General features: G+C 45.5%; 1 protein-coding gene across 1 annotated transcript; it reads left to right on the top strand.

Moving 5' to 3' along the window:
* Window positions 1–134: 134 nt before the first annotated feature.
* On the top strand, window positions 135–10,525 carry LOC130381401 (zinc finger protein 782-like). The gene is made up of 5 exons (XM_056589013.1): window positions 135–689; window positions 1,492–1,624; window positions 2,186–2,469; window positions 7,421–7,484; window positions 7,752–10,525. Exons 1-5 carry the CDS (start codon window positions 636–638, stop codon window positions 8,819–8,821), a joined length of 1,605 nt encoding a protein of 534 aa, XP_056444988.1. The 5' UTR covers window positions 135–635; the 3' UTR covers window positions 8,822–10,525.
* The last annotated feature ends 1,486 nt before the right edge of the window (window positions 10,526–12,011 follow it).

Genomic DNA, 12,011 nt, shown 5'->3' with positions numbered 1-12,011 from the left:
CGAAACTTTGAACCAATGCAAAAGGCTTAAAATGTACCACTATATCACATTTAAAAAGAACCTTCAGAAACAAATAATGAATTGTTATGAGCTGGAGATTTGAATTTCTGTTTTTCTTTTCTTGTTTGATGGTTTCGGTTAATCTGTTCAAATATTGTGTTATTGTTCGGTCCAAAAGCTTTGATTTCTTTAACATACGAGTTGAACATCATCATAATTACAAAAACAGTATTTTTTATTGTTTAGGATTTTTTTAATGCTCGTTATTTTGTTAGAATTATTTTTAACCATGTTCAATAAAATAAAAGGAAATTACGGGGAGAGGTTACCTCCCCTTTTTCTTATTTTGCCCGCCCAGATTATTTGTCCCGACCGCCCATGAGAAAATGAGTTACGACTTGTACACATAGTTCTTTCCTTGAGACGCACCGTGGCTTGCCAACGAGCGAAGCATCGCAGTTGTTCAGTGTTTGGATGTACAAATGAACACAAAAGTCTATATTTTGTTCATTCATCCGAGCCTCTGAAGAACCAGTGGGTTAATTTTATTGTCTCTGGAAATGCGCCGGTCTGAGCCAGACGACTGCTTCCTCAACTTGGGCCAATACAGAGCTGGACTTGCTTAATGTCTGAGAATGAAGTCTGGATTAGTACCAACTCTCCACGGCTCAGCTACACACCTCGAAAAAGTAAGTTAACTAACGCCATATCATTGTGTTGCTGTACTGTATATGGTTACCTTGTTAGCATTATAATGTTGCTTTAGCATTAGCGCTACAGCTAACAGCCAAGTTACTGTCGCTAATGTTAAGGTAGATAGCATCAGTTATGTGTGTAAATACCATGGACCTATTAAAGAAAGGACAGTGGACTAATACATTGCCGCCCATTCATTCCTATAAATACACACACTGTAAATCGAGTGTGCATCTCAGCAAGCAAGGGGCATCATACGAGAATGGGCACAATTCAACAAAGGGGCTACAGGCACTGATCTCTACTGCTTGGATACCAAGGGAATGCAATGTTTAACAATGTCTGCTCACCATACAACCAACGAATACAACTGTATTCTACCGGCCACTGGACCGCAGTAGTTCTAGCGTTTTACTGATGAGGAGATCATTTATGACCTGTTAAACTCACCCTAAATACATAATGGTGCGTTCCAGGCATCGCGTTTTTTCACACCCTTCTACCCTCTTGTACTCCCAGTTTTAGAAACTTATTTTCCCCTTCACACCTGATTCAAATCAAAGGGTTATTAGCAGATTTCTGCAGAGCTTGATGTCATGGTATTGAGTTGATGAGATGATCTATATAATATGTAAACAAATCAATGCTGTAATATCATTTCATATAACTAATTTTAAGTATTAGGCTAATGTAATTCACTAAACATGCATATCTTATATCTTCTTACAACTTGCAACTGGAATATATACAATGTAATAAATTGAGTACTGATTTTACTTTGTTGTCTCTACGCAGGCCAGCTCATCAAGTGCTTACATTCAGCAGCTTCTCTCAAGGGATGTTGCCTGCCAGACAGACCACCTGGAAACACGTACTGTAGGCACACAGCTATCCTTAAAGACTTTGCAGCCCCATTTTAAAAGTGAAGGTGTGTACTTTCTACATTGAGTATTTTTTCCCTTGATGTGGTAGATTCTAGGCAGCATAGATTCTAGGCTGATGCTAGATTCTACCTGCGCTGAAAAGCTTGGTCCTCTTTGAAAAAGCATCATGCCCAGCGCCCTGCTAAAAGTTAAACTTGGAGTTGCAATTCAAAGATGGAATCAGTCAAGAGCCCAGAAGGGTTCAAAATGTATAAATGTTAGCTGAGCAGCTTACAGGGAAGGACACGTTGTTGCTTTTTAGTGTCAAAATAGAATTATTGCGCTTGCCTCGCATGTCATGTGGTGCTCAGATCATTTTGCGCTGGGGTTCGTTGAGTGTCCTTAACCTGGCCAACCACTTGAGCTTAGAGCCTAGGGAGGAGGGTGCTGGAGGAGACGTCCCTCTCCAAAACTGTGAATCTTTGTCAGCAGTACACATTTTAAATCCTCTGTGTCAATGTTGCATACATTTAAAGAGTTTCTTTCAAGTGTACAAATACACAATGCCTCCCTTTATGCAATATCTAAATGTAAATATACTTTTTCCTTTTTTTCTCCCTCTGCAGAAGACTGCGATGCCTTTGGAGACCGTAGCACTCAGCGCAACGGCACCTCAGAGAGTCTGGGTGTGGACGCCCCTGGCTCCTCCCTCATGTCCAGCCACAGCGAGGAACTGAAGATTCTGAGCGTCTACGGAAAAGGGGAGGGCCCTTTGGCGACGGACGGCCATCACACCCTCTTCACCGCGTCAGAAGTGAAGTCCCTGAATTCGCTGTCTGCGGACCACAGCGTGGCCAAGAGCCTGGAGCCCGGCGAGCGGCTGGTCTGCCGCGAGGAGCTGAGTGTGCAGGTTGGAAATCATCTTCTTATTCACTATCCAAAAGAGAGGCTTCCTCTGTTACAACTCTAAAACGGACCCATAGAAAGCCCACACCTTTATGATCCAGTAAACGTTTTTGCACCGCCAAATATGCCCGTCTTATGCCCAACTTTTCCCCTGTGTGATCCGCGCGTTTACACTGACCGAGGTAATTTACAGGCTTTATTTCGCACCCCTATTAACCCTCTCTGACCCTACACATATTGGGGGTTTCATTTTGATGTAAATGCGATAAGACAGCTTTGTGGTTCTAGGGGCGAGGCTTGGGTAGAGGTGTTGCTGCATTGTCTCTACAAAAGAGACGATGCAGCGATATCAACATGAATAGTTGTAACTGGAGGGATGGTGAAATCCGATCACAGGAAACTCGACTGAACTGGTTCAGTCGAGTTTCCTGTGAATCGAATGGTGAATCGAATCATGGTCATGGAATGTGTTTGTGCACGGTTCTGCTGACTCTGAGTCAGTCACTCAGACTCTCAAAGGATCGTGGAACTTATGTCGGTCATCAGCTGCTGACTTTATCCTGAAAGGTGAGTCAATATCGTTAATTTTATATATTAAAAAAATACCCGAGGAAAAACGAACAATGTGTCAACCCTAACCCTAAAATGTAAACACCAGGCTACTCGACAAGAAAATGTAACGAACCACCTTAGGCTTTACTTTACCTCAGATAATGCGTTAGTTAATAATGATATGCCGTGCGGCATATCATGCGGCATCACCTGCGCATAGTGCTGCTGCGTAGGCCTACATGGACGTTCCGAGTATGTTTACTTCATGTATCGTTGTAGCTAACTAAGTATAGCCTAGTTATAACTAATATATAACCTACTCCTGGTGCAGTGCATGCAACAGTGTGTGCCATTTATTCAGCTACAGTATGGGAAGGTTACTTTGAAAATGTAATTCGATACTGTTACAAGTTAGTTACCCTATTAAGAACGTAATAGTTTGTGTATGTGTATTAATATTATCAAAGCCAATATAACACATTTGAGTTTTCCTTTTTAACCGTAGGCTACAATAGGCCTATCCCTCAACACTGAATGAGCTACTGTGTCAACTGTGGAACACAAACTTTAACATATTTTTGACTATGAAATCATTCTGAGATCTAATAGATTTGATTAAAAAAACGTTTTAATAATATCAAAATATATAAATAATACAATTATTCACACACACAATGGCGGCTGGTGAATTTCATTTTAGGGGGGGCTAAAAGTTTGTAAACCAAACCCCTGTAGGGGGTTCTGGGGGCATCCTTCCCAGTAGATTTTATTGTGATTTTCACATACAAACTAAGCATTCTGGTGCATTCTGACAAAATAATAAAGACAAAATTTAACATTTCCCTACAAAGACGAAAGGAGCCGCGGAACTTAGTTGTAACTTAATTTATTTGCCTTGTAGAATTCAGCAAGATTAAAAGTGCAAATACATCAATAATAATTGGGAATTATACACAAGAGTCAAGCATGCACTTAGACAAATACGATAAAATATCAATATAATATGTGCAACCTTTTTATGTGCGGTTGTTCAATACACACTGAAGGCATGATGCCACCATAGATTTGCAGAGAACTATACACAATATGCACAGTGAAGGCATGATGCCAACATAGGTTTGCAGAGAACTATATACAATATGCACACTGAAGGCATGATGCCACCATAGGTTTGCAGAGCACTATATACAATATACACTTGAAAGGGGTGGGGTGGGGGGGTTGTGAGGGGCGCTGTAACCCAGTGTCCATCCTCGGGGGGGGGGAACAAAACCGAACATTGCCATTTAACAAACATTTTTGTCCTTTGACCAACAGTGATGGCAGAAACAAAACCCAAGAACCTCTGGGAACTGAAGAAGCCTGAATGTTCACTTCAGGTTCGCATTCAGGAACATCACTTGTTGCGCCTTGGAGGGAGACAGACGGCAGCGCCTCTCCGAAATTATCAGCCCCATCTCAGTGAACACGCGTTCAGATGGCACTGACGTGGCGACCACAGACAATCTCTCCAGCACCAGCTGAGTGAGCCGCGGATAGATCAACAATCTACTTTTCCACCAGGTCAGAGGGTTGGAGGACCTAGGGATCAGTTCCTCTTGCAGGAAGGACCGGATCTCGAGGGACGCTTCCGCACCTGCACTAAGGTGACTGACGAGCCCTGAGACCTGCTCGTCGAAGTCACCCCAGACCATGCTCTCCTCTGTGGCTTGTCCCCCCGCAGCTCCTTCTTCCACCAGAGCTTCCTGCTGGGATGGATTGGAGACGGTCGCCTGTGCTGCAGCAGTTGTGAGCCTTTGGATGGCCTCGGTGGCTGCCTGGTCATCAGAGAAGGACTTCCTCTTGAATCTGGGGTCAAGGATGGAGGATTCAGACAGCAAGGCGTTGAACTCGATCCTATGGAAACGCTTTGCCATCTCAGCGTTGAGTGAGGTTAAAAGGGACACCACCACAGGCTGCTTGAGGCGGCCGGTCCTCAGGTGGTCTGCAATGACCCTCGTGCCAAAAATAATTATTTTGGAGGCAGTCACGTAGCTACCGATAGGACACAGAAAGGACACAGTTACAGTGGGTCATCTTTGTTACGTGGAACCTTTTTTAAATGTGTTTTTAAATAAAATATTTATGAATTTGTTTATCTATTTATTAACCATGTATTTATGTATTTATTTAAATACCATGTATATCTATTTATTTACCATATTTGTATCTATTGACCTTTTATCTATGTATTGCCATTACCATGTGTCATATATGTCATGTCATTTATTATTCCCCAATGAATTTAATTAATTAAATAGATTAAATACATACCCTTCTCCACTGATCTCCACTGTCACCTCTTCATATGGCTGAAGCACCTCGCATGCCTCTTCAATGGCCTCCCACTCATCATGGGTCATGGTGGTCACTGCTGGATTCACCAAAGCCAGGGTGGTGATGATGGCATCCCTCACTCTCACAAAACGATTCAACATGTAAAAGGTTGAGTTCCACCGGGTGGGGCAATCCTGCAGAACCTTCAGGTCTGGCTGACCCATTTGAAGGAGAGTGGCCCTTAGCCTCTCCACCGACAAGGAGCTTAGATGGAAGTGGTCCGCAATTTGTTTTACCTTATCCACTGTTTCTGACAGCTTTTTCAACCCCCCCCCCCCCTTACAATCAGATTCAGTGTATGGGCAAAACAATGCAGGTGCTTCCATCGGCATTTCTGGATCGCCACGGTTATATTCGAAGCTCCATCCGTAACGCAGGCGACCACCTTGTCCTGGATCTCCCACTCCCGCGTGATCCTCAAAGGACTGAAAACAGTCCAGGAGACAGCTGACCATTTCATAATTCTCCACGAAATGGCATGTCACGGACATATAGCTCTGGGTCGTCCTGGATGTCCAACAGTCTTTTGTCAGACACACAGCTGCAGCGTGTCCCACTCTCTCCTTGACTCCGGCATGGCAGGTGGCCTAAAGCCGAGGAACCAGGACCTTGGAGACGGTCTTCCTACCTGGTAGGGATGCCTTGAAATGCCTTGAATGCCTTGAAATCGCTGTCCTCCACAAATGAAAATGGCTGTAGGTCCCAGACCACCATTTTCGCCAGCTGTTCGTCCAAGTTTTTCTGCCGTTGCGGTTTTATCGGCCGCAACATGTACTGGGTCAGCCTGGATTGCATAGCCTGGCCTCTGCCCCTGGAGTCCGGGTCCCCGGGGTGCCTGGTCTTGATGTGACGGTGCAAATTGGCAGTGGACCCTCCTTTAAACAAAATTTTGTTTTTGCAAATATTGCAGATGGCTAACACTGAACCCTCGGTTGTGTTAAAATGAGTCCACACGATGCTCTTCTTTCGTCCCGACATGGTTGACGTCTTATCTTTTGTTATCTTTGCAGATAAAGGTCAAGAGACTCGAGACGAGATGAAGTTAAAGTTCAGAGTTTAAGTTATAGTTCAACTAGGGGTGGGGTGATGGGTGTTAAAAAATGTGTGAAACTAGCAAATACAACATTGTGTATGGTTAAATATGTTAGCATCTGTATTCAATGGCCTTTGAGTTATTCAACAGCTTTATTTAATGTATGCTTAATGACATGTCCTTAAATTAATAGGCCAAGGATCAAAATGCCCCCTTCCCCACATTCAAGGTGAAGTTTGACAAATCAAACGCAGAGGGGTGGGTGTTTAAAAGTTTAAAAGTAATTTGTGTAAAGTTGTGTTTATTCTGGGCATATTAAATTGTTCTTGGGTTAACAGTAACAACACTATTGTGAAGATGGCCACCCCCACTCAAGAATCGATCAAGATCCGCCATGGTGGGGGTCCCAGGTCCACCATGGTGGGGGTCCCAGGTCGCGTGCAGCAGAACGAACCAGACAGATTGACGATACATTCAAATATTTTATTAATCTGGCATAACACAGAAAATACAAAGACAACATGCATTTACCATTTCACTGATATTTAATCGTATTATCGTACGCTCACTAAGCCCCTTTGTTTTTTTTCCCCAAGAAATCGGTTTATTTCTGTCTTGCATACGATTGTCTGGCTCTCGTGAGTCGCCTCGGTCCCTCGTCTTCACCACTCACACAGTGAGTGAACGAACTGTCAGCGAGTCGTGGGTCTGGGAGGAGTCGATTCTGAGTCTCGAACGAGACGAACGAGGTGACAAGACGAACGAGAGAGAAGAACCAGTTCGGTTTGTTCGTTCTAACGATTCGTTCGTTCGAACTAATCAGTTCGCGACCGAACCACCGCTAGTGTGTAGCCCCGCCTTCTCCTGTGAACCAAGAAAGCCAGCTCCGAGACGAAGGGGGATTTTATCAGCTTGGCAGGGTAAAAATTACAACTATTCTGTGAAAATTAAAGAATATGTCTTGTGTGTGTTTCCTTCTTTATGTGGAAAGCAGCAGACACCAGACACCATTTCAATCAAGGTTGAAGAGGATATTGGTGGAGGCATGCCCGCCGTAGGTTAGTAATACACATTGCATCTATGCAAGAAAACAACCGTGATAAACTGAGAATGTACTCAATTCTGCCTTCTCAGCAGGAGCCTTTAACCCTTGACCATCCAAAGGGCGATAAGGAAAATGCATAATCAACAAATAAAAGTTAGAAAGAATGTCAAAATATAAATCTTCCAATACACAAGTGTGTACAAAGTACAAACTGTATACCTTTGTGAAAATGATTAATTAAAAACGTTACTTTCTCTCTTGTCTGTTTTCCTCTCTGAAGAAGACAATGACAGCAGAGACAGCAGCACGCAGCGCGGCGCCACCTCGGAGAGTCTGCGTGTGGACGCCCCTGGCTCCTCGCACATGTCTAGTCACAGCGGGGAGCTGCGCATCCTGAGCGTCTACGGACAAGGGGAGGGCCCACTGGCGGTGGACGGCCATGACACCCTCTTTGCCGCGTCAGAACCGGAGGCCTTGAGCTCGCTGTCCCCTGACCACAGCGTGGCCAAGAGCCTGAACTGCAGCGTGCGGCTGGTCCGCCTTGAGGAGCTGACTGGGCATCAGGGCGGCCGCAAGGGCCGGCCCAGTGTCTTGTGTAGCAAGGTTATTCCCAACAATGCCAATATGATCGTCCACATGAGGACTCACTCCGGCGAGAAGCCCTACAAGTGTGACCATCGCATGAAGCGCTTCAGTCACAAAGGCAACCTGAATAAACACGTAATGACTCACTCTGGGGAGAAGCCCTACAAGTGTGACCAATGCAAGGAGCGCTTCAGTCGGACAGGCACCCTGAAGATCCACCTGAGGACTCACTCCGGGGAGAAGCCCTACAAGTGTGACCAATGCACGAAGCGCTTCAGTCGGACAAGCCACCTGAAGATCCACCTGAGGACTCACTCCGGCGAGAAGCCCTACAAGTGTGACCAATGCACGAAGCGCTTCAGTCAGAATAACATCCTGAAGAACCACATGAGGACTCACTCCGGGGAGAAGCCCTACAAGTGTGACCAATGCACGAAGCGCTTCCGTCGGACAAGCTGCCTGAAGAGCCACATGAAGACTCACTCCGGTGAGAAGCCCTACAAGTGTGACCAATGCACGAAGGGCTTCAGTCAGACAAGCAACCTGAAGATCCACCTGAGGACTCACTCCGGTGAGAAGCCCTACAAGTGTGACCAATGCACGAAGCGCTTCAGTCAGTCAGGCCACCTGAAGATCCACATTAGGACTCACTCTGGGGAGAAGCCCTACGTGTGTCTGCAGTGCAACGCCAGCTACAGCGACCCACGCAGTTTGCGTGTGCACATGCTCAAGCACCGTTTGGAACGGGGTAACGGGACGCTTTGATTGAGACCTCTGTCTTACATTGGTTTAAATTACTGCTTTTAGTTTTTCTTTTCATCACGATTAAACGCTTTCAACTTTTGATTTGCTTTCTGTTTTTATTAATAATCGATGTCTGTGTTGAATAACTTATTTCTAGGACACTTCTGACAGCAAAATATTTGATTTAATGTAGAGCTTGATCAGGGGAAGATACAGGCAGCAAAGTTACCAAGCATACAGTCAATGAGACGATGGGTGTACATGATTCTTATAGGAAATGTTGACATCGTGGGTATATACAAAGGAAACAAAGGTCAGGGGGAGGGGCCTTCGTGGAGTGTAGGATTGGCCAGATGAGAGACCAAGTTAAATTGCAATTCACAATATGGATGAAGTGTACATGGCTGCAAGACGGTTAAAGGAATCTACACAACAAAGAAGTCTGGATTGGCCTCATTATCAAACTAGGTGGCCACACTTGCAAATGCAAACTATCTTAGCACCTTTCTATTAGAGAGGGCAGGAGGTATCTCTAGGTCCATGGAGAATGCATAGAAATTCATTGAAATTGACAAATTATTCAAACAGGGTTCATATAATTTTTATATTAAAGTTCTGCTTGATATTGCCACAACATTGTCATTATCGCTATCTTTGTTATTACAAAAAAACGCATAGTAAACTTGTGAAATAGACAGAGAGATAGATAGAGAGATTGTACCCCACACCATACATGATTGTGTTCATTTCACTTACCTTTCCATTCTGTGTGCTTAGAAGTAGAATCTTTATTTGTCATTGGGTTAAATACAGTGTATTTACACAACGAAATTAAGGTGCAGATCTTGTTCAGTGCTTTTTAAAAATAAATAAATAAATAGAATACAGTACGAAATATTAATAAATATATAACAACAATAACCCCTCCCCCTGCCTTCCACTTAAGGCTCATTTAAGTGTCCTACACCCTCCCCTCCCTCCCAGACAACAACCAACAACCCCTTCTGCCCACATATATCTAAATAGCAGCAGGTCCAGGAAGGTAAGCATAATGAGGAATGTCCAGAGGTAGTGGTGATCGTTCATGTGGTTGTCTATGTATTGCACAGGGGTTAATGTTTGTTTGGTGTACGTATGGCCCAGGGGAAGAAGCTGTTGGTTAGTCTGGTGGTGCGTGATTTCATTGAACTGTATCGCCTGCCAGAGGGAAGCAGATCGAACAGGTGGTGAGCAGGGTGTGCAGCGTCTTTTAGAATGGATCTGGTCCTGTTTCGGCAGCGGGCGCTGGCCAGCTCTTCCAGGGAGGGCAGTGGGCAGCCTGTGATCTTCTGAGCTGTGCCTATGACCCTCTGAAGTGCCGTCCTTTCTGCCGCCGAACTCCCAGCATAACATGCTGTGATGCAGTAAGTGAGCACACTTTCAATGGTTGACCGGTAGAAGGATACCAGCAGCTTTTGTTCAAGATGTTTTTTTCTGAGAATTCTCAGAAAGTGTAGTCGCTGCTGGGCCTTCTATTTTATTGCCGTTGTGTTTGTGGACCAAGAAAGCTGCTGAGAGATGTATGTTCCCAGGAACTTGCAGGACGGAGCCCTCTCCACGCAATCCCCGTTGATGTGCAGGGGGGCATGGGCTGGGCTTTGTCGTCTAAAGGCTATGATGATTTCCTTAGTTTTGGATGTGTTTAGTTGGAGGTTATTTGCTGAACCCCATGCTGACAGCTGCTGGACCTCATCTCTATATGCCGTCTCGTCGCCACCACAGATGAGTCCGACCACAGTGGTGTCGTCAGCAAATTTTATAATGGGGTGGGAGGGGCAGCAGTCAGATATGTATAGAGTATACAGAAGTGGGCTCAGCACGCAGCCTTGGGGGGAGCCAGTGCTGAGTGTGAGGGGGGAGGAGAGATGGGGGCCGAGTCTCACTTGTTGTGGTCTGTTGGAAAGGAGGTCCTTTATCCAAGAGCAGGTGGAGGCAGGGAGGTGTAGGCCCAGTAGTTTATTTATCAGGATGTCCGGGATTATTGTGTTGAAGGCTGAGCTGTAATCTATGAAGAGCAGTCTAGCATAGGTGCCTGGGTGTTCGAGGTGGCTCAGCGTAGAGTGGAGGGTGATGGCAATGGCATCCTCAGTAGAGCAGTTAGCCCTATAAGCAAACTGGTGGGGATCAAATGATTCTGGGAGGCAGGCCTTGATGTGCTGGGCAACCAGCCTCTCCAGGCATTTCATCACCACTGACGTGAGTGCAATGGGCCTGAGGTCATTTCTGCTTTTACCAGCTGACGTTTTTGGAACTGGGATGATAATTGCTGATTTCCAGCAGGATGGGATGGTGGCTAGGGACAGAGAGATGTTGAAGATCTTGGTGAGAATCCCTGTGACTTGGTCTGCACAAGCTCTGAGTACTTTCCCCGGTACACCGTCGGGTCCTGCCGCCTTCCTCGGGTTCACTTTCCTCAGTGTCCTTCTAACCTGATGTTCCTGGCGGGTCAGCGGGGTGTTGGTGAAGGCTGGGGGGGGGCGTTGGTTGTCTATCCGCCTCAAACCGGGCAAAGAAACCGTTTCATTCCTCTGCCCTTGTAGCATTAGAGTTGGTAGTTGTGATGTTGTGGCCCTTGGAGTTAGAGATGTGCTGTATTCCCTGCCATACCTGACGAGGGTTTTTGTCCATGATGTAGCTCTCTATTTTCCTTTTATATGCTAACTTAGCAGCCCTTATGCCCCTCTTTAGGTTCGCTCTGGCTGTGCTGTACTGAGCACTATCTCCTGACCTGAAAGCAGTGTTGTGGTCCTTGATAAGGGGCCGCACTTCCCTCGTTGTCCAGGGTTTCTGGTTCGGAAAGACCCTGTCTGTTTTGTGATGGTGACATTTTCAGCACAGAATGTGATGGAGGATAAAACAGACACTGTGTACTCCTCCAGGTCCAAACTCTCAAATAGACCCCCCTCTGTCGTTGAGAAGCAGTTTTGGAGCTGGGAGAGGGAGTCCTCTGGCCAGGTGTTGATGGTTCTAGTAGTGGGCTTATTTTTCCTAATGTGGGGGGTGTAGGCTGGAACGAGGTGCAGTGAGAGGTGGTCTGACAGGCCAATGTGTGGCTGGGGTACTGCTCTGTATGCATGCCTAATGTTGCAGTAGACATGGTCGAGTATTCTGCTCTCCCTGGTGGCACACTTCACATACTGTATGAATTTAGGGAGGACAGCCTTTAAACAAG

The sequence above is a fragment of the Gadus chalcogrammus genome, chromosome 4 (genome assembly GCF_026213295.1).
Source record: "Gadus chalcogrammus isolate NIFS_2021 chromosome 4, NIFS_Gcha_1.0, whole genome shotgun sequence".
In the NCBI taxonomy this organism is placed as follows: Eukaryota; Metazoa; Chordata; class Actinopteri; order Gadiformes; family Gadidae; genus Gadus; species Gadus chalcogrammus.
Note: the sequence above shows the minus strand (reverse complement) of the source record. Positions and strands in the feature narration are given on the sequence as shown.